This window comes from Callithrix jacchus, chromosome 22 (genome assembly GCF_049354715.1).
Source record: "Callithrix jacchus isolate 240 chromosome 22, calJac240_pri, whole genome shotgun sequence".
Classification (NCBI taxonomy): Eukaryota; Metazoa; Chordata; class Mammalia; order Primates; family Cebidae; genus Callithrix; species Callithrix jacchus.
Window position 1 is genome coordinate 43,259,763 of NC_133523.1, and position 20,107 is coordinate 43,279,869.

At 52.9% G+C, this 20,107-nt stretch overlaps 2 protein-coding genes, 5 non-coding genes and 1 pseudogene across 8 annotated transcripts; all 8 read left to right on the forward strand.

Annotated features, from left to right (window-relative positions):
• Nucleotides 1-931: 931 nt before the first annotated feature.
• On the forward strand, nucleotides 932-5,857 carry RPL13A (ribosomal protein L13a). Of its 2 annotated transcripts, none has more exons than XM_002762345.7 (8): nucleotides 932-968; nucleotides 3,379-3,451; nucleotides 3,750-3,815; nucleotides 3,992-4,093; nucleotides 4,291-4,376; nucleotides 4,551-4,610; nucleotides 4,895-5,017; nucleotides 5,200-5,857. In XM_002762345.7, exons 1-8 carry the CDS (start codon nucleotides 954-956, stop codon nucleotides 5,284-5,286), a joined length of 612 nt encoding a protein of 203 aa, XP_002762391.1. In that variant the 5' UTR covers nucleotides 932-953; the 3' UTR covers nucleotides 5,287-5,857. The 2 variants fall into 2 exon arrangements, with proteins under 2 accessions (XP_002762391.1, XP_078215552.1); XM_078359426.1 differs by having other exon boundaries at nucleotides 3,379-3,441.
• Nucleotides 3,492-3,575, forward strand: LOC118150364 (small nucleolar RNA Z195/SNORD33/SNORD32 family). The gene has a single exon (XR_004738471.1). It is a non-coding gene; the product is annotated as a small nucleolar RNA Z195/SNORD33/SNORD32 family (small nucleolar RNA).
• Nucleotides 4,132-4,215, forward strand: LOC118150363 (small nucleolar RNA Z195/SNORD33/SNORD32 family). The gene has a single exon (XR_004738470.1). It is a non-coding gene; the product is annotated as a small nucleolar RNA Z195/SNORD33/SNORD32 family (small nucleolar RNA).
• LOC118150365 (small nucleolar RNA SNORD34) lies at nucleotides 4,417-4,485 on the forward strand. The gene has a single exon (XR_004738472.1). It is a non-coding gene; the product is annotated as a small nucleolar RNA SNORD34 (small nucleolar RNA).
• Nucleotides 4,688-4,773, forward strand: LOC118150367 (small nucleolar RNA SNORD35). The gene has a single exon (XR_004738474.2). It is a non-coding gene; the product is annotated as a small nucleolar RNA SNORD35 (small nucleolar RNA).
• Nucleotides 5,858-8,356: 2,499 nt separating the features above from the next.
• On the forward strand, nucleotides 8,357-11,878 carry RPS11 (ribosomal protein S11). The gene is made up of 5 exons (XM_008988395.3): nucleotides 8,357-8,431; nucleotides 9,139-9,270; nucleotides 9,470-9,545; nucleotides 9,871-10,000; nucleotides 11,695-11,878. Exons 1-5 carry the CDS (start codon nucleotides 8,417-8,419, stop codon nucleotides 11,816-11,818), a joined length of 477 nt encoding a protein of 158 aa, XP_008986643.1. The 5' UTR covers nucleotides 8,357-8,416; the 3' UTR covers nucleotides 11,819-11,878.
• On the forward strand, nucleotides 9,673-9,759 carry LOC118150368 (small nucleolar RNA SNORD35). The gene has a single exon (XR_004738475.1). It is a non-coding gene; the product is annotated as a small nucleolar RNA SNORD35 (small nucleolar RNA).
• Nucleotides 11,879-11,926: 48 nt separating the features above from the next.
• On the forward strand, nucleotides 11,927-13,632 carry LOC144580769 (uncharacterized; annotated as a pseudogene).
• The last annotated feature ends 6,475 nt before the right edge of the window (nucleotides 13,633-20,107 follow it).

Consider the following 20,107-nt stretch of genomic DNA (forward strand, 5'->3'; position numbering starts at 1 on the left):
GCGGATTGGTGCAGCCAGGTATCTAGAAGTCATTCCTTCATCCACTCCTAGATCCCCTGGGGAAGACCACTTCCACCTGTTTTACAGATGGAGAAACTGAGGCCCAGATAAAGCCAGGGATTTGTCCAGGTCAGAGTGAAGTCGACCAGACACCGGAATCCAAATCTCTAAACCTAGAACGGGCAGGGCACCGGGGTTCACGCCGGTAATCCCAGCACTTTGAGAGGCCCAGATGGGAAGATCGCTTGAGCCCAGGAGTTTGAGACCAGCCTGGCCAACATGGCAAGACTCCCCACCGCCCCCGTCCCCGCCTTGACAAAACAAACAATATATACATATATATAGCCAGGCGTGATGGCACGCCCCCGTAGTCCCAGTTACTGGAGAGGAAGAGGCAGAAGGATCCCTTGAGACTCGGAAGTCGAGGCTGCGGTGGGCCATGATCGCCCCACTGCACTCTGACCTGGGTGACAGACCGAGACCCTGTCTTAGAAAATAAAGTAAGCCTGGACTGAGCGTGGAAGGGCGGGCCTGGCGGGTCTGGTCTCCCCCTGAGGGCCACCAGAGGCCCTGCAGCCTTCAGTCGCTTGAAGGAGTAGTGGCGCTTCCACTTAGAAACAAGGCAGACAGAGCGTGTGAACGAGATTTACAGCCCCTCAAACACACGGCCGCAGAGACGCGACGGCCACACCCCAGCAGCACCGCTTCCACACCCCACGTGATCTATTGCAGGGCCCAGCTCTGGTCGCGGAGGTCTGACCGGAAGTGTGTCCGGATTGGACAATTAAAAGATAACCCGCCTTCCGTGGGGCATCTCTGCGCGCGCGCACAACCCTTTGACCAATGACAACACAGAAAGTTGTTTGCGCGCTCACGTCACTTCTGCCGCCCCTGTTTTAAGGGATAAGAAACCCTGTAACAAGACCTCCTCCTTTCCCGGGCGGCTCCCGAAGATGGCGGAGGTGCAGGTGCGGGCTCCGCATGTGTCGGGGCGGCATGGGGTGGCATGGGGCCGGGTGGGATTCAGGCCGGAACGGGGTCGTACCCTCTCGGTTCTGCTACCTGTGTTGCAGAGTTTAACACCTACAGTTAAGCAAAATAGAAGTGTTTTAGGGTAAGGGGAAAATGTAGAAAAGGACGGGGCTCTCTTTAGGCCTAGGGTTGGCTACAATGCGGCATTTCTTTCTCGTGGCGAGGGTGATGGAGCTCCCAGTACAGGACGGATTACTTTACAACTAGACCTCGCTTACCTTGAGCTTGGGTAATGGGTGGGGGCACCGGGGTCGAGTCTTGGCTGAATTGGACCCTTGTGTGTCCTCGGCGATGGGGAACACGCGAAAGTCTGGCCGGGCCGTTTCGGGGCCGTGAGAAACTGAGGATTGCCCAAAATGGAAGGTATTTCCATCCTTCCCAGTGCGCGGGCTGCTTTAATCTCACGTGGAGGTGTTAATCGGGGTCCCCTGCAGCTCGGTGGTTTTGATTCTCAATACTTTTCTGCGGGGGGTCGAGAGAGCTGTTGCCTGCCGGGCACTCAGGAATGAATCGTTTTCCTTCGTTTGAGGGGGTTGGCGATTGTCCTGAGGCCTGCTGGCTTCTGAAAGTGGAGAGCTGTGACAAATGGTTCCACAAGGATGGAACATCTTTTTCTGCAAACGCCCGGGGGGCCTTTTTCCTGTTCCTTGTGTAATTAACTATAAAGTGGAGGTTGGCCCTGGAAAGGTTTCCTTGTGAATAGTCTGGTTGTTGGGGGCGGAATTTCTGAGCCAGGCTGATCTAAGCAAGTGGTGGTGTTCACCGAACGTGTGTCTTTGTGTCTAACAGTTTGCATTGTTTCGTCTAGTTAACGATATTCCTGAGGCAGATACTGTTAACCTTATTTGACAGGGGAGGGAATCAAAACTTGGGAATTGGTGAGTTTGGGCCAAGGTCAAGACTTCGGGAAGTCTGGATTTAGATTGTGTATATCTGTATTGCGTTCCAACACTTACAAAGGACGTGTAACAACAAATATATGCCTCGTGATTTTGCATTATAACAATGAAGATATCTACTCTGGGGTTTTCTTCCTTTTTTCTGAGATGGAGTCGCCTTGACTCCCAGGCTGGAGTGCAATGGCGGGGTCTTGGCTCATTGCAACCTCTGCTCAGGTTCAGGTGACTCTCCTGCCTCACCCTCCCAAGTAGCTGGGACTACAGCTGGCCGCCGTGATGCTCAGCTGATTTTTGTGTTTTTAGTAGATGAGATTTCACCGTATTGGCCTCAAGTGATCCGCCCGCCTAGGCCTCCCAAAGTGCTGGGATTACAGGTGTGAGCCACTGCGCCTGGCCAGGATTTCTCCTCTAGAGGAAGCTGAGGCTGGGTGCCTGAGCAGTTTACCTAGGCAAGGAGAGTGGCAATAGCAGAGCTAGCATGGGTTTATGCCTGCTCGGCCTAACCTCGCCCCACCTGAAGTTCGGTTTTCTTCCAAATGAAATTTGTGGTAGCAACACCCTATACAGAGGATAGATGCTGTTAATATTCTACAATTGATTGGGCATGGTGGCTCGACCCTGTAATCCGAGCATTTTGGAAGGCTGAGGCCGGCAGATCACTTGAGGCCACGAATACAAGAGCAGCCTAGGCAACATGGCAAAACCCTGACTGAACAAAAAAAGTACAAAAATTATATGGGAGGCTGAGGCTGGTGGATCACCTGAGGTCAGGAGTTCGAGACCACCCTGGCCAACATGACGAAATCACGTCTCTACTGAAAACAAAAATTAGCCAGGCATGGTGGTGGGAGCCTGTAATCCAAGCTTCAGGGGAGGCGGAGGTTGCAGTGAGCTGAGATCATACCATTGCACTCCAGCCTGGGCAACAAGAATGAAACTCCATTCCTTTTTTTTTTTTTTTTTTTTAATTCCTTTCTCGCCCATTTCAAGTCTGAGAAACTCCCATCTCAAAAAAAAAAAATAAAAATAGCTGCGTGTGGTGGCGGTGTGCCTGTGGCCCCAGCTGCTCAAGAGGCTGAGGTGGGAGGATAGCTTGATCTGGGAGGTTGACCGCCTGTGCAACAGCAAGACACTCACTGTCACTCCTACACTTAGTTATAAGGTCTTGTAACTGGATAATCAGTGGGCAGAGCCTTGCTGGTCTACATTGAAGTCCTTGCTCATCCTCTTGCTTCGCAAAATACAGTCTGAGCATTAAAAAAACATAGAAGACCTGAGATAGGAGAGGGGTTCGGGCATTTGCACTGCTCACTCACTCCTGAAGCAGCCTTGTGTTCTCAGCCCCTGTCCTCATCTGTAGAGTGGGCCTCGGTGCATAGTTCCCAGCTGTGATGGCTGGGTTCAAGGTTGCTTGAGGACAAAAAAAGACTGTCCTTGTCTCCCACAGGTCCTGGTGCTTGATGGTCGAGGCCATCTCCTGGGCCGCCTGGCAGCCATCGTGGCTAAGCAGGTACTGCTGGGTAAGTCGCCCCCCAGAGTCCCCCTGTGGAGCCACCGCTGGCGGTCCGTGATGAGCAACATTCACCATCTTTCGTTTGAGTCTCACGGCCATGAGATCAACCCCATGCACCGCTCTGAGACCTGCCAGCAAATCTTCCCCAGGGCCAGGGACTTGAGGCTCAGAAGTGATTGTGCATTAGGCTAGCTTTTCATTTAAACATGAACTTGGCTCTGGCAAGTACTGCATTGTGTCTGGGGGATGCCTGTGCAGGCTGTGGTAGAGCCCTCAGCTCTTCGTAATCCTCTCCCTCCCTCTAGGCCGGAAGGTGGTGGTCGTTCGCTGCGAGGGCATCAACATTTCTGGCAATTTCTACAGAAACAAGTGTAAGTGATGGCCTGGGAGGAGCTTGGGGGGGGTCTCCCTGTGGGCTGTCGAGGCTTTGAAGGCAATTCCAGCAGTGGTGGGAGAGGCTACTTGGGGTCCCTGACAAGGTCCTTGGAAGTGGGAGTTTAGGGGTGCTGGCAGACCGGGCAGGCCTCACACTCTGCTGTCTCGCTAGTGAAGTACCTGGCTTTCCTCCGCAAGCGGATGAACACCAACCCTTCCCGAGGCCCCTACCACTTCCGGGCCCCCAGCCGCATCTTCTGGCGGACCGTGCGAGGTGAGCGGGCTGTGGGGACTGCAGGTGGGGACGGGCAGGCGGCCGGTGATGAGGACTTCTCCCACTATGTTCGAGTTTCCCGACCATGAGATGACTCCACATGCACTACCATCTGAGGCCACCCATGGACCTGCCTCAGTGGGGAGGGTGGGTGTCCTTAGGAGCCCCTCTGAGCGGGCCTGCTCTCCACCCCACAGGCATGCTGCCCCACAAGACCAAGCGAGGCCAGGCCGCCTTGGACCGCCTAAAGGTTTTTGATGGCATCCCACCGCCCTACGACAAGGTGAGCTGTGCCAAGCCCGCCAGACAGCAGCCCTGCCCGCGGCGTCTGTGATGTTCACAACTACCTACATTGTTTGATCCTCATGAAAGCAACACTGGCTGAGATGCCCGCCTAGCTGGGCTCCTTCCCTGTCGGTCCCTCCAGAGCTCTTAAGCCCCTTTATTTCTCTAACAGAAAAAGCGGATGGTGGTTCCTGCAGCCCTCAAGGTTGTACGTCTGAAGCCCACAAGGAAGGTGAGTCCCAGCTTCCACTATGCTGCCTACTGTGGGGATTTTGGGCCTGCTGAGGGGCTTGGGGCCCCCCCAAGCCTGGCAGATGATGTCCTTATCTCACGATGGTCTGCGGATGTCCCTGCGGGAGTGCCGACAATGCCAATGGCTTACCTGATGCCAGGAGGGGTGGGTGGTGCTTTTTTAACTGGGGCCTCTTGAGAACAGTTGCATGACAATATTCCCAACTGTCAGTCACCTCCCAGCTCAGGCTCATATGCTCTTACAACTTTTTCTTCACCCCCTAGTTTGCCTATCTCGGGCGCCTGGCTCACGAGGTTGGCTGGAAGTACCAGGCAGTGACTGCCACCCTGGAGGAGAAGAGGAAGGAGAAAGCCAAGATCCACTACCGGAAGAAGAAACAGCTCATGGTGAGGGCAGGGGTTGGCACTGAGAGGGGATCTCACTCTCGTGTGGGCCTGGCAGATGCTGTCTTGCCCACAGAGGACTCTAACTGGCAAAGGGGCAGCCAGAGTTGGGGTGGGATGGAGTCCATGTAATGAGGGTGATGCAGCCCCTCCTGACCACCACCACCTGTGCATATTCTTGGCAGAGGCTACGGAAACAAGCCGAGAAGAATGTGGAGAAGAAAATTAACAAATACACAGAGGTCCTCAAGACCCATGGACTCCTGGTCTGAGCCCAATAAAGACTTAATTCCTCACGCTTGGCCTGGCCTGCCTTCCTCCATCGTCGCCTTGGAATATGCGGGACCTGGGGGCAGCAGCAGTCCTGGTACCACAGGCAGCCTGGGACATAGGAAGCTCGGAGCAAGGAAAGGGTCTAGTCACTGCCTGCCGAGGTTGCTTGAAAGCACCCAGAATTGTGCAGGTGTCTTATCTCTGAGCAATAGGAACAGCAACCAGTTACTATTAGCAGAAGGATCTGGAAGACTAATTAGAGGAGCCTTAGTTGTGAGTGGGGTGTCAACGCACTATACTCTGCAGCTGTTAGAATGTGCGCATGCGGGAGCCCGAGGCAGGTGGATCAGGAGGTCAGGAGATCAAGACCAACCTGGCCAACATGGTGAAACCCTGTCTCTAAAAAGAAAGAATGTGCGTGTGCTTGGGAACAGCATGAGCTTGCTGATGGTGCAAAGGGTATTTATAGAAGCATAGACTGGGAAGATGGGCAGCCGGAGGTTACAGACAATGCCCGTGCTCCTCACCTGTGTTTTGTGATCAGAGTCAAATAAATTACTTTGAAAGAAATCCTGCGTCTTTGCACTGTGTCTGCTGTGGAGGCAGGTGGCAAAAAGGGGGTGAGGAGCTTAAAAAACTAAAAAAATTATTTGTAACTTGCCCTAAACTCAATTATCCTTTATAGGCAGCATTTACAAACCAGACATTTTAAAACAATGGTGGCAGGCAGTGCCTGGTGCTTCCCAGTTAATGTAAGACTCCCTCATTCTAATTCAGCTGCAAAGTATGGACCCATGCCCCCACTGTCAGGCTGCTGTATAGTGATAAGCACTGGGTTAACAAGACAATGCTAGGCCTTACATTAGGTCTGTTAGTCTGAATCCCTGAAAGGGCATAGATTTGGAGCATGTACTAGGTAACTGCATAAAATGTTCCAGGTCAAAGTTTGCTTGGGTGGGAAGGGCCCTGTTACCATTTTGCTGATGACGTCTGGGGGTCATACATGTCATGCCCAGGGCCTAAACACCAGACAAGGTAAACGTGGGTAAGTAATGGAAGCTAGATTCATGCCGTCCTCGGGATTAGATGCCAGGATTCAGGAGTAATTTGGTAGTTGTGTACTTACGTGCCCAACCTTACCCCAGAGAGACAAGTGGACAGTATATGTTGTGTCGACGCAGCAGGTAACGTCTGTCGTGGGATTAACCTTTACGGGAAAGTCGAGAGACCACAGTGGCTTCTGTTTTCCCTGAAAATCAGTGAACGTAGATGTTGCCTACCCCTGCCAGAGTCCCCACATAGGTTCCCGTTCCACAGAGAAGCCTACTCGAGAAATAACCCATTTTAAAGCGTATCTTAAATTTCACAAACTCCATGTGAAACTACCATTGCCCTCCAAAAGTATGGTCCACTAGCCAATGGGAAAGTGACTTTCAGAAGACACTTAGGAATGACAAGCCACACACTGCGACAAAATATTTACAAGTCATCTCTTAACGAGGTCTTGTATCCTGCTATAAAGAACTCGGCTGGGCGCGGTGGGCTACGCCTGCAATTCCAGCACTTTGGAAGGTGGGTGGATCGCCTGAGGTCAGGAGTTCAAGACCACCCTGCCGAACATGGTGAAACCCTGTCTCTACTAAAAATGCAAAAATTAGCTGGGCGTAGTGGTGGGCACTTGTAATCCCAGCTACTCAGGAGGCTGAGGCAGGAGAATTGCTTGAATGCAGGAGGCGGAGGTTGCAGTGAGCTGAGATCCCGTATTCCAGCCTGGGCAGTAAGTGAAACTCCATCTCAAACAATTAAAAACTCTACAGGGTGTGGTAGCTCACGCCTGTAACCCCAATCATTCGAGTCCAGACCGGGCAACACAGGGAGACTCACAAGAATTTTTTTTTTTTTTTTTTTTTTTGAGACAAGGCTGGGATTCCCCGAAGGGCTGGGATTACAGGCAAGAGCTGCTGTGTCCTGCCAATTTTTTTTTTTTTTTAAGACGGGGTTTCACCATGTTGGTCAGGCTGGTCTTGAACTCCCAACCTTGGGTGATCCACCCGCCTAGACCTCCAAAGTGCTTGGATTACAGGCGTGAGCTACCGGCCCGGCCCAATTTTTTTTTTTTTTTTTTAATAATTAGCCAGGTATAGTGGCATCTGCCTGTAGTCCCAGCTATGAGGCTGAGGCGGGAAAATCCCTTGAGCCCAGGAATTCAAGACCAATCTGGGCAACACAGATCCCGTCTCTACTAGAACTACAAACTTAAGCAGGGCGTGGTGGTGCGCGCCTGTAATCCCAGCTACTCGGGAGGCTGAGGCAGGAGAATCACTTGAACGTGCCACTGCACTCAGGACCCGGCGACAGAACGAGACTCCGTCTCAAAAAAAAAAAAAGTTCTGTTGGACAGCGCTGTTATAGACAGACGTTTTCTCTGTGTGTGTTACCTCAAAAGTCTTGGTGCTGTTTTATTTTTACTTATTTTTGAGACTCTTGCCCAAACTCTAGTGCAGTGGTGTGATCACATCTCACTACAGCCTCAACCTCCCTGGCTCAAGTAATCCTCCGCGCCTCGGGCTCCCAAAGTGTTGGGATTACAGGCGTAGCCACCGCACCAGGCGGGTAACTTTCATGACACTCCCGAAAGCTTGTGGGCAGCTCCTGCCCCTGACAAAGATGGCGACACCGCCACACATGCTCCTAGCACCCTTCGGCCGTCCGCCCTTCAGAAAGATGGCCGCTGCCTCATCCGGTTTGAAGGCCCAACGAACACAGCCACGCGGTATCCAAATCCTACGGGAGCCTACGCCGCGCAGAAACATGACGGACTTCGTACGACTCTCGCGATAACACGGGCGGACAGAAGGCTGGTCACGCCATCCCTGCCTGAATAATCGCGCCCGGTGCCGTAATGGCCTAACACTTCGCGAGACAGTGTCCACCACTCTCCGCCCGTCAGTCCTTCTCGATCCCGGAATCGCGGGCTGGTTTAAGTGCAGCCTGTCAATCAAAGTCGCGCTCGAGGTCCCGCCCAAGGCCGTGCACGTTGCTTTACGTCACTTCCTCTCCAGCCCCTGCGCAGTCGATAAGGAAACCCGGACGGCACGGCCACTTTCCTTTTTGCAGGCTGTCGGGAAGATGGCGGACATTCAGGTGCGGGCTCTGGGCTGAATCCCGGCTGCGGGGTCCGCCCCGGCCTTCAGGGGCGCGTCCGGGAGGGCAGGTCCCGGCATCCAAGTTCAGGAGTTTATTCTGGGCTTCCGTGATTGTTTCCTAGGGATTAACTGGGGTGGAGGGCGCGTGCTTTTGCGTGTATTTCCATGAATGCTTCCCTCCTAAATCCTGGGGGCTCCGCGCCTTAATGGAGGCTCAAGCGTTTTCTAGTTACCTTATTAAAATCCAACTTGAAGGAGGTTTTTTATTTAGTTCTCTGGTTTTCAGAGTTAATTCTGTGAGAACGGACTGCTAAGGGCGAGTCCAGGGAGCCTGCCGTTTTGATATTTATTTATGTACTACATAAGGAGTGAATCCTGGGTGGGCCACCTTGGGTGTTGGAGAATGATCCTCGATGAAAGGTGTCCAGGGTGTGAGGGGGTGATCCTGGTTTAGAGGATGAATTCTGCACACCCTGGAAGGCCTTCTGGAGCAAATAAATTGAAATAACTCCGGGCTTAGATCTGAGTATGAATTACAGGTAGGGTAGGGGTGGTCGTGTCTTAGAGGGTGATTCTGGGGCACCGGGCCTTGGAGGCCGGCGCTGTGCTGCAGAGCGTGAGGTCTGGGAGGTTCTGGGAAGGTCTCTAGGCCATGTTGCTGCCCGCTCCAAACTTACAAGCTCATCCGTTTTCTCATACCTGTAGACCGAGCGTGCCTACCAAAAGCAGCCGACTATCTTTCAAAACAAGAAGAGGGTCCTGCTGGGAGAAACTGGCAAGGAGAAGCTCCCGCGGTACTACAAGAACATCGGTCTGGGCTTCAAGACACCCAAAGAGGTGCGGGGATCCTCAGACGAAAGAAGGGGACCCTGGCCTTCTGGCACATGTGCGCCGAAGAGGAGTTGCCCTGCCCATGTCTGAGTGGCTGCTCCCAGGGCTGATGGGAATTGTAGTTCACTTCCTTGAGGCCACGCCCCCGGTTCTTTTCAGGAACCAGCCGCCCAAGGCTTTCTACTTTGTTTTCCTATCCCTTCAGGCTATTGAGGGCACCTACATTGACAAGAAATGCCCCTTCACTGGTAACGTCTCCATTCGTGGGCGGATCCTCTCTGGTAAGTGTGTGATTCTTTTTTGGTGTCAAGGGCCTGAAATACTGGAAGAAGGGGCTTGGGGCCCAGCCTCCTGGGTCCTGGGTGAGGGAGGTGGTTGGGAATGCACACCTTTGGGTCCAGGGGCATTGGCAGATGATGTCTGTTTTCACGATGGTCTTCAGATACCCACACGGGCACTGCTGAGAAAGCCATTTGGTAAAACTGATGCTGGAAACGGGGGCTTCTTGGAATCCCTGCTCAGCTGCTCTGGTTCCTAGCATGCCTCAGGTTACCCATGGCCCTCTTTTCACGTGGGACCTGACCTGTGATCTGCCCCTGCTCCTAGGCGTAGTGACAAAGATGAAGATGCAGAGGACCATTGTCATCCGCCGAGACTACCTGCACTACATCCGCAAGTACAACCGCTTCGAGAAGCGCCACAAGAACATGTCCGTACACCTGTCCCCCTGCTTCAGGTGAGCACAGGGGCCCATCAGCTTGTTCAGGCCACTCTCCCAGCCTTCAGATTTCAGGCCGGTCCAAGTTAAGGCCAACTGAGGGAGGCAGTGACTGAGGTGACATCTCTGGGAAGCCCCAGAATCTCAGAATTTGTATATCATTTGTTCGTCAGAATTTAAGTGTTCCACAGGTTGAATATCTACCAGAAATGCTTGGGGGGGCCAAGGCGGGCACATCACGAGGTCAGGAGTTCAACACCAGTTTGCCCAACATAGTAAAATCCCATCTCTACTAAAAAATGCAAAAAACTAGCCATGCGTGGTGGTGGGCGCCTGTAATACCAGCTACTCAGGAGGCTGAGGCAGGAGAATCGCTGGAACCCAGGAGGCAGAGGTTGCAGTGAGCCGCCATCACGCCATTGCACTCCAGCCTGGGTGACAGAGCAAGTCTCCATCTCAAAAAAAAAAAATGCTTGGGGCTAGATTTTGGAATGTTCTCATATACATAATGAGATGTTTTGAGGACGGGACATAGGTCTAAACACAAAGCTCATTTGTTTCATGTGCACCTTGTTTACATAGCCTGAAAGTAATCTTATGCAGTATATTTTATAATTGTGTGTGTGAAGCAAATTTAGATTCACTGAACCATCAGAAAGCAAAGGGTTCATGCTGGCACTCAAAGTTTCTGATTTTAGCCAGTAATCCCAGCACTGAAGGAGCATGAGGCAGGAGGATCCCTTGAGCCTAGGAGTTTGAGATCAGCCTGGGCAACATGGCAAAATCCTCCCTCTACAAAAAATACAGAAGTAACCAGGTGCTGTGGCATGGGCCTGTGGTCTCAGGTCCTCGGGAGGCTGGGGTGGGAAGATTGCTTAAGTCCACAAGGTGGAGGCTGCAGTGAGCCGAGATGGCCCCACTGCTTTCCAGCCCGTGTGACAGAGTAAGATCCTGTGTCTCTCTCACACACACACACACACACACAAAATTTCAGATTTTACAGTGTTTCAGAATTTTTGGATTAGGGGTGTTGAACCCGTAATAGGTAGGTGTCTTGGAACCAAAAGGTTAGGGTGTTATACCAGATGGGAACCTCAGAAATGTTGGAATTACACATTTGTTCATCCCCTCAGCTTATCATGTGCCAGGTTTGGTGTTAGACCCTGGGGGCTCAGTGGTGAGCCAGGGCACAGTCCTGTTCCCTCAGAGGGCACCTTTCAGCAGGGTGGGAGGCAGGTGTCAGCCAAGTACAAAGGATGGGGATGTGGCGCAGCTGATAATGGTGGCCTTTGGGCAGGGAGAATCTTGGGAACAAGGTGGGGAGTCCTGTGGGCGGGGAAGAAAGTGGCCTGAACTGATTCTGAGTGATAAGGGACCTGAGGTTGTCCCTTACCACTGTTGCTACAGGATTCCCCTGCTGCTCTGCTGGGGTGGGGTGATGAGGAGGCCGCTGACAATCTGGGGGCCTCTAGTTTGGCTGTGAAAGGGAGCTCGTCCACCCCAGTGGTCCTGCTCTGTCTACAGCGTTGAGCTTGGTTCTTGGCACAAAGTTTGTACCAAAGAAATGACAGAAGCAGGTTATTGCCGAGCGGAGCTCAGCTGGGGTTTGGTGGAGCCAAAGCAGGGCCTTTAGCCTGGCAAGGTGAAGGGAAAGCCTCCTGGGGCTTATGGGGTGGCCCCTCCTGAGGACACGGCCCCACCTGCCTCCACAGGGACGTCCAGATTGGTGACATCGTGACAGTGGGCGAGTGCCGACCCCTGAGCAAGACTGTGCGCTTCAACGTGCTCAAGGTCACCAAGGCCGCTGGCACCAAGAAGCAGTTCCAGAAGTTCTGAGGCTGGACGTCGGCCCACTCCCCACAATCAAATAAAGTTATTTTCTCATTCCCAGCCAGACTTGGGATCGCTGTACCTTTATCAGAGCGTGGGGGTGTGGGGGTGTCCATGTGGGAACTGGGCAAGGCTGCTGTGGGTGAGGACAAGGGAGTATGAGCTGAGATGCCTGCCTTCCCCTGGGTCTCCTTTTTTGGTCCTTGTCACCTTTTCCTCTGATAACCCTGGTGGTGTGCTGTTCCCCACCTCTGCCCTCTGGGGAGGAAGTGAGGGAAGGCGGAGGCCCCTGGGTCCTCCAGGCCCTTGTCTACTCTTCCTGACCGAGTCAGGTAGGGAGGGGAGGAAGCTGCAGCCCCCCTGCCATGGGTGTGCGCTCACCCAGGTAGGGTGGGGTGTGCTGGATGCTCTGCTTTTTGGCTGTGAACTGTAAAGGTCTTGACTTTAGCCAGAGCCTCCGATCCCTGCTTCCAGCCACGGAGGAAGACACCGTGCACCCACCACCCACTCCTAGGTGGGCACCATGCTCATCTGCAGATGAGGAAATTCCCCTGGGAGAGGCCAAGTCCTCCTGGAGTCCCAGTGAATAGCTGAGTTCCAGCTCTCAGGTTCTAGAAACTTCCTTTGCACCAGCTGCCTCAAAATTGAAGTAAGGAAATTGGTGGTGTTGGAAGTGGCATGGTGAGACTGCCCTGGAGCCTGGCTCAGCGGGACTGGGGCCAGGCTACTGGGAAGGAAGTGGGCAGGAAGCTCCCGGAGATGGCCCAACACACAGGCTGCAGAGAAGGGGGCCTTGAGAGGGACAGGCCAGGCTCAGGGTCATGGCATGGGGAGCAGGGGTTCTGGAATTTCACCTACAAAGCTGGGGAGAGCACAGAGACCACCGTGAGAAGCAGGCATAACGGACAGGTGCACTGCACATCACACACAGGTGGGGAGACAGGTACAGGTTGGGGGGCAGCGAGGCAGGGGAGTACCAGAGGATTTGTGGGACCCAAAGGGGAAAGGCCTGCCTCCAAGCCACAGCAGAGATGGGGACACGAAGGGAGGTCTGAACGCCCACTGACCTCACCTGTCGGGGTCTGCCGGTGCCGGGGTCCCCAGGTCCCTGCCCCCCAGGCCTGTACCAGGGTCTGAGCCCAGCACTGGTACAAGGGTTGGGAGACAGGGCTATGGGGAAAGGAGCCACTGCTGCCGCCACCGCCGCTGCCACCTCCAGGATGCTGCCTCCCTGTGGGCCCAGTCCCTGCCTTTTACCCAGGTCGATGCGGGGGAGGAGGGTGAGGGTTCCTGCCAGAGGAAGTGGGCAGGAAGGGGCAGGGACGGATTGGGGGGGTTACCGCCCTGATTCACAGAAACTGCACACCCACCCCACCCTATGCTGGGGCAGTAGAGATCCAGCGAGGGGCAAAGAGGGAGTGTGGACCCCAGAGGGAGGGGACGGAGACCCAGAGTGGGGTGGGAGGTGGCAGCCCCTCCCCTTGGCCGCAGGTGTTTCCGTTTGGGGTGGGGCTGCTGTGTTTACAACAACAGCCTGGTTCCCCAGCTTCCTCCAGATTATTGGGGCGTCTCCTGGTACCCCATCACATCAGGGTGTGTGCTGGGAAAGGAACTCTGCTGGACTTGGTGGCTACAAAGACCAAGGAGAAAGACCCCCTGGGACCCCTCAACAAGCCTTGCACCTGAAGAGTGGGGATAAGGACCATAGGTTCTTTTTTTTGGTTGTTTTTGCTTTGAGACAGTCTCTCTCTCACCCAGGCTGGAGTGCCATGGCGTGATCTTGGCTCACTGCAACCTCCGCCTCCTAGGTTAAAGCGATTCTCTGCCTCAGTCTCCTGAGTAGCTGGGATTACAGGTGCATGCCACCACATCTGGCTGATTGTGGTAGAGACGGGGTTTTACCATGGTGGCCAGGCTGGTCTCAAACTCCTGACTTCATGATCCACCTATCTTGGCCTCTCAAAGTGCTGGGATTACAGGTGAGAGCCACCGCGCCTGGCCGATAGGTTCTTTGATAACCAAAGGAGATACAGTTCCTGGGTCAGCAGGTCCCCTGGTGTGCCCTCCCACCTGCTCTCCCTCTCGCTCAGCCCCAAACCCCCAGTGCCCTCCTCCTGCTGAGCCTCTTCACCATCTGTTCCCTGTGGAATACTCTGACCCTAAGTTTCCACCCGAGTCCCTCCTTCACTGCCTTTGTCTTTAATTAAGTGAATGAATTATTTGTTTATTTGTTAATTGTTTATCAAGAGAAACTATTTCTTTTTTTTTTTTTTTGAGATGGAGTTTCGCTCTTGTTACCCAGGCTGGAGTGCCATGGCGCGATCTCGGCTCACCGCAACCTCCGCCTCCTGGGTTCAGGCAATTCTCCTGCCTCAGCCTCCTGAGTAGCTGGGATCACAGGAACGCGCCACCGTGCCCAGCTAATTTTTTGTATTTTTTAGTAGACACGGGGTTTCACCATGTTGACCAGGATGGTCTCGATCTCTTGACCTCGTGATCCACCCGCCTCGGCCTCCCAAAGTGCTGGGATTACAGTCGTGAGCCACCGCACCAGGCCCAAGAGAAACGATTTCTTAGCCTACATACATATTCATGTGTTCAGGAACACAAGTCAGTGACAACCTTCTAGGTAATTTGACCTGAAGAAATTCTTTATATTCCAAGATCACTTTGCAGTCTGAAAGATACCAGCCTTCCAGCTGGCGCGGTGGCTCACACCTGTAATCCCAGCACTTTGGGAGGCCAAGGCAGGTGGATCACAAGGTCAGCAGTTTAAGACCAGCCTTGCCAAGATGGTGAAACCCTGTCTCTACTAAAAGTACAAAAATCAGCTGGGCATGGTGGCACGCACCTGTAATCCCAGCTACTAGTTAGGAGGCCGAGGCAGGAGAATCGTTTGAACATGGGCAGCAGAGGTTGCAGTGAAATGAGATTGTGCCACTGCATTACATCCTGGATGAAAGAGGGAGACTCTGTGTCAAAAAGAAAAACGATACCAGCCTTCCTCCTCTCAAAATCTTTCATGGAATCAATTTCTGTAGCAATCTGCATATGCTTGCTTGTTTCAGCCACAGCAAACAGAGAAAGCTGCGACCCCCAGGGATACCATGAATGCTCCAACATTATGAAATCACAGATGCTTGGCCAGAAGGCCACGCCTCTGAGGTTTTGGCAAAACTTCAGAAGCCGTGGTAGTTACTGTCCTTGATAACTCTGTTAGCCTCAACACCAACGTCCTTCCTGACTGACAGAAAAATGGATGGTCCCTGGTCAACGTGGTGAAACCCCATCTCTACTGAAAATACAAAAATTAGCCAGTGTGGTGGCTCCCACCTGTAGTCCCAGCTACTCAGGAGGCTGAGGCAGGAGAAACGCTTGAACCTGGGAGACAGGGGTTGCAGTGAGCCGAGATCACGTCACTGCACTCCAGCCTGGGCGACAGCAAGACTCAGGAATTAAAAAAAAAAAAAGAAATTGAGCCAGGTACAGTGGCTGACACCTGTAATCTCAGCACTTTGGGAGGCCAAGGATCACCTGAAACCAGCCTGGGCCACGTGGCGAAACCCATTTGCACCAGAAATACAAAAAATTACCTGGTGGGATGCACCTGTAGTCCCAGCTACTCAGGAGGCTGAGGTGGGAGGATTCCTTGATCCTGGGAGACAGATGGAGGTTGCAGTGAGCCGAGATCATGCCACTGCACTCCAGCCTGGGTGACAGACTGAGACCCCATCTCAAAAAAAAAAAAAAAAAAAAAAAACAGCTGGGCTGTAGTCCCAGCTACTCAGGAGGCTGAGGCAGGAGGATCACTTGAGCCCAGAGGTCTGAGTCTGTAGCAGGTTAGGATGAGCCTGCGTGACAGAATGAGACCCTGTCTCAAGAAAAAAAGTACAAATAAAAGACCTATGGATGTTTTTTCTTTCTTTTTTTTTTCATATTTACCCATACTTACCCCTGGTGACAATCCAGAGATGTTTTTTCAGAGGTCAGTATAGATTTAGCTAGAACATTCTAGCAGAACACCAAGGATGTTCTAGATGAGTTTTAGGAGCACATCAAGCCATCCGAGGGTCATTCCTTCTGCAGATATTTGCTGTGCTATTCCCTGGGAATCGGTGCAGGAGTGAGCAAGACAGCTCCAGGCAGGGCCTGATGTCAGAGTCTGCAGTCCAGTGGGATCCCTGGGGAGTGGGGGTGTTAACACAAACAGGCCACTTTGGATTCCCTGTGTGCCCCATGTGGAGCCTTTGGCCCACCAAAGACTCTAATGAGATAGTAAGTAGGTGGGTGCAAAAGCAATTGTGATTTTTTTTTTTTTTTTTTTTTTTGAGACAGAGTCTTGCTCTGTCGTCCAGGCTGGAGTGCAGTGGTGCAATTGGCTCACTGCAACCTCCACCTCCCAGGTTCAAGCGATTCTCCTGCCTCAGATTCCCAAGTAGCTGGGACTACAAGCACCTGCCACTGCACCCAACTAATTTTTTGTATTTTTAGTAGAGACGGGGTTTCACTGTGTTAGCCAGGATGGTCTCAATCTCCTGATCTCGTGATCTGCCCACCTCAGCCTCCCAAAGTGCTGAGATTACAGGCGTAAGCCACCAGGCCTGGCCTATTTTATTTTATTTTTAGATAGTCTCGTTCTGTCACCCAGGCGGGAGTGCAATGGCGTGATCTCGGCTCACTGCAACCTCTGTCTCCCAGGTTCAAGCGATTCTTCTGCCTCAGCCTCCTGAGTAGCTGGGACTACAGGCAGGCACCACCATGCCTAGATAACTTTTGTATTTTTAGTAGAGATGGGGGTTTCACCATATTGGCCAGGCTGGTCTTGAACTCCTGACCTCATGATCTACCTGCCTCAGCTGGGATTACAGGTATGGTCTACAAAGTGCTGGGATTACAGGTGTGAGCCACCGTGCCAGGCCTGTGATTGCGGTTCTAATGATAGAAACCTCAGTTACTTTTGCACCACTCTAATAAAGTCACAATTTTTATCCCCATTTTACAGATAAAGGACCTCTGGCTGGGAGAGGTGGACCTCGAAGAGTCAGGTTTGCTTTTGAATTCAGGCGTGATTGCCCCCCCAGGTCAGTAGAGGGCACTATTGCGTAGGGGCGGAGAGGACGGGCGGAGGTTAGGGTGGGTCAGGGTGCACAGCTCAAAGTTGCCTGTGTCACTTGTGGCACAGAAACAGGGTCCAGGGCTGGCTTGAAGGCCAGCTCCTCATGCCGTCCAAAGAGTGGATCAGAAGGGACCAGCGCCTGGTGAGTGCTCTGCTTGAACCGTGTTGAAACTGGAACCAAGGAGACCACATTTTTGCTTCGTGCTGAGTGTGTACTCCCATGGACTGGCTTTCTTTTTCTTCTTTTTGAGAGGGAGTCACTCAGGCTGGAGTGCAGCGGTGCGATCTCGGCTGACTGAAACCTCTGCCTCTGGGGTGCAAGCGTTTCTCCTGCTTAAGCCTTCTGAGTAGCTGGGATCACAGCCACTCATCAGCACACCCACGTAATTTTTGTATTGTTACAAAACAGGATTTTCACCACGTTAGCCAGGCTGGTCTCAAACTCCTGACCTCAGGTGATCCACCTGCTTCGGCCTCCCAAAGTGATTACAGGCGTGAGCCACCTCGCCTGGCCGTGCCACAGGCTTTCCATTGCGTTACAGTAGGGTCCTCAAGACATTATGGCTGTCCTAGGGGAGCCCAAGTGACAGTAGCCCCGGGGACGTGAGAGCAGGATCCCAGGAAGAGAGAGGGTGTAGTCAGGGACCATTAGCGCAGAACCCTGAGGATTTGATTCGAGACACCCAGGTGATGCTGTAAACGGGCCCCGAGGCAGTGGAGGACCCCACGACATCCAGAAGGGTCTCCCAGGTGGCCTTCAGGGGCCTTGAGGCCTTTTTCTTTTTCTTTTTTTTTTGAGACAGAGTTTCGCTCTTGTTACCCAGACTGGAGTGCAATGGTGCGATCTCGGCTCACAGTAACATCCGCCTCCTGGGTTCAGGCAATTCTCCTGCCTCAGCCTCCTGAGTAGCTGGGATTACAGGCACGCGCCACCATGCCCAGCTAATTTTTTGTATTTTTAGTAGAGACGGGGTTTCACCATGTTGACCAGGATGGTCTCGATCTCTTGACCTCGTGATCCACCCGCCTCGGCCTCCCAAAGTGCTGGGATTACAGGCTTGAGCCACCGTGCCCGGCCTCTTTTTTTTTTTTGAGACGGAGTTTCGCTCTTGTTGCCAGGCTGCAATGCAATGGCACGATCTTGGCTCACCGCAACCTCTGCATCCTGGTTTCAAGCGACTCTCCTGCCTCAGCCTCCCAAATAGCTGGGATTACAGGCACATGTCACCACACCCCGTCAATTTTTTGCATTTTTAGTACAGACGGGGTTTCTCCATGTTGCCCAGGCTGGTCTCAAACTCCTGACCTCATGATCCGCCTGCCTCAGCCTCCCAAAGTGCTGGGATTACAGGCGTGAGCCACCGCACCCAGCCCGCCTTTTCCTTTTTCTTCAGGGTATCGCTCAGTCATCCAGGCTGGAGTGATAACACTATCATGGCTCACTGCAACTTTGAGGTCTTTTTCTTCAGTTTTAGGAAGGACGGCTGTGATGAGGAATGTCTAGGCAGACCCCTGGGAGGCCTCCTGGCTAAAGCCCAGGCCACTGTAATAGCAAGGAGAGGAGATCAGAATGGGGCAAGGAAAGATGCCCCAGATGACCATGGCGGGCTGAAGCACGGCCTCAAAGACGTCCATGCCCTAATCCCCCAAAACCTGTGACTGTGGCCTTGTATAGAAAAAGGGACTTTGTGACGTGATTAGGTGAAAGGTCTTCAGATGGAGAGATGATCTTGGATCAGCCAAGTGGCCCTAAGCATAATCACAGGACTCCTTCAGAGAGGGAGGCCAGGCAGTCCACATGGTAGAGAGAAGACCTGAGGATGGACATCCGGGTCAGAGAGGGGAGAGGATGCTGTGCTGCGGGCCTTGAAGATGGAGCAGTGGGCCATGAGCCAAGGAATGCTGGCGCCCTCTAGAGGCTGGGAAAGGCAAAAACACGGATTCTTCCCTGGAGCCTCCAGCAAGAGCACAAAACCTGTGAGTATCCTAGGTGGTTCAAGAAGCTTTCCGAAGGCCAGGCACAGTGGCTCATGCCTGTAATCCCAGCACTTTGGAAGGCCAAGGCAGGCGGATCACGAGGTCAGAAGTTCAAGACCAGCCTGGACAACATAGTCAAACCCCACTTTTAAAAAAAAAGAAAAAAAAAATGAGCTTTCTGAATGTCCTGGTAATATTACAGCAGGGCCCTGGGGACATGAGAGCTAAGGCTGGTTTTAGAGGAGGACCCCACAGTGATGGCAGACTTCCAGGAAAAGCAGAGCAGGCTCCTGGGGGCACTGAAACAGGCCGTTGAGGACTCCGTCAGGGTCCAAAGAACCGTAAAATGGGCCCCAGGGGCTGCTGGAAGAATGTCCTGAAGATTTTACAGGATCCCAAGGAAACCAGAGGGGACAGCTAAGGACAGGGCAGGTGCCTCAGGGTATTTTTGGGAAGAGCTGAGGATGCTGTAATCAGGGTACTCGGGAGGTTAAAGCATGTTCTTTCTGTGTCTTAGGAGCGGGCCTCGGGCGGTTCTCTGTGGATCTTCTCGCAGGACTCTGGGAGAATCAGGAAGGTGAAGACATTCGTGACAAGGAGAGCACAGATTAGAGATTTACCTGATGGTTAAGTTTTTTGTTGTTGTTTTTGAGACAAAGTCTCGGTCTGTTGCCCAGGCTGGGGTGTTAAGGCGTGATCTCGGCTCACTGAAACCTCCAAATCCCAGGTTCAAATGATTCTCCTGCCTCAGCCTCCCGAGTAGCTGGGATTACAGGTGCCCACGACCGGGCCAGGCTAATTTTTAGTACAGACAGGGTTTCGACATACTGGTTTCGAACTCCTGACCTCGGGTGATCCGCCTGCCTCGCCCTCCCAAAGTGTTAGGATTACAGGCGTGAGCCACCACGCCCGGCCTTTTTTTTTTTCTTTTTTTTTTGTAAATAGAGACAGGGTCTCCCTATGTTGCCCAGGTTGGTCTCAAACTCCTGGACTCAAGCGATCCTCCCACCTTGGCCTCCCAAAGTGCTGGAATTACAGGCATGCACCACCACGCCTGGCGTCCCATCAGACTCTGAACCAGCTAATTGTCCACTAATCCTGGAGACCAGTTCCTAAAATGAATCTCTCTCTGTGTATGCATATACACATTCTGTGGGTTCTGTTTTCCAGAGAGCCTGACCCAGCAGTCCCACTCCCGGTGT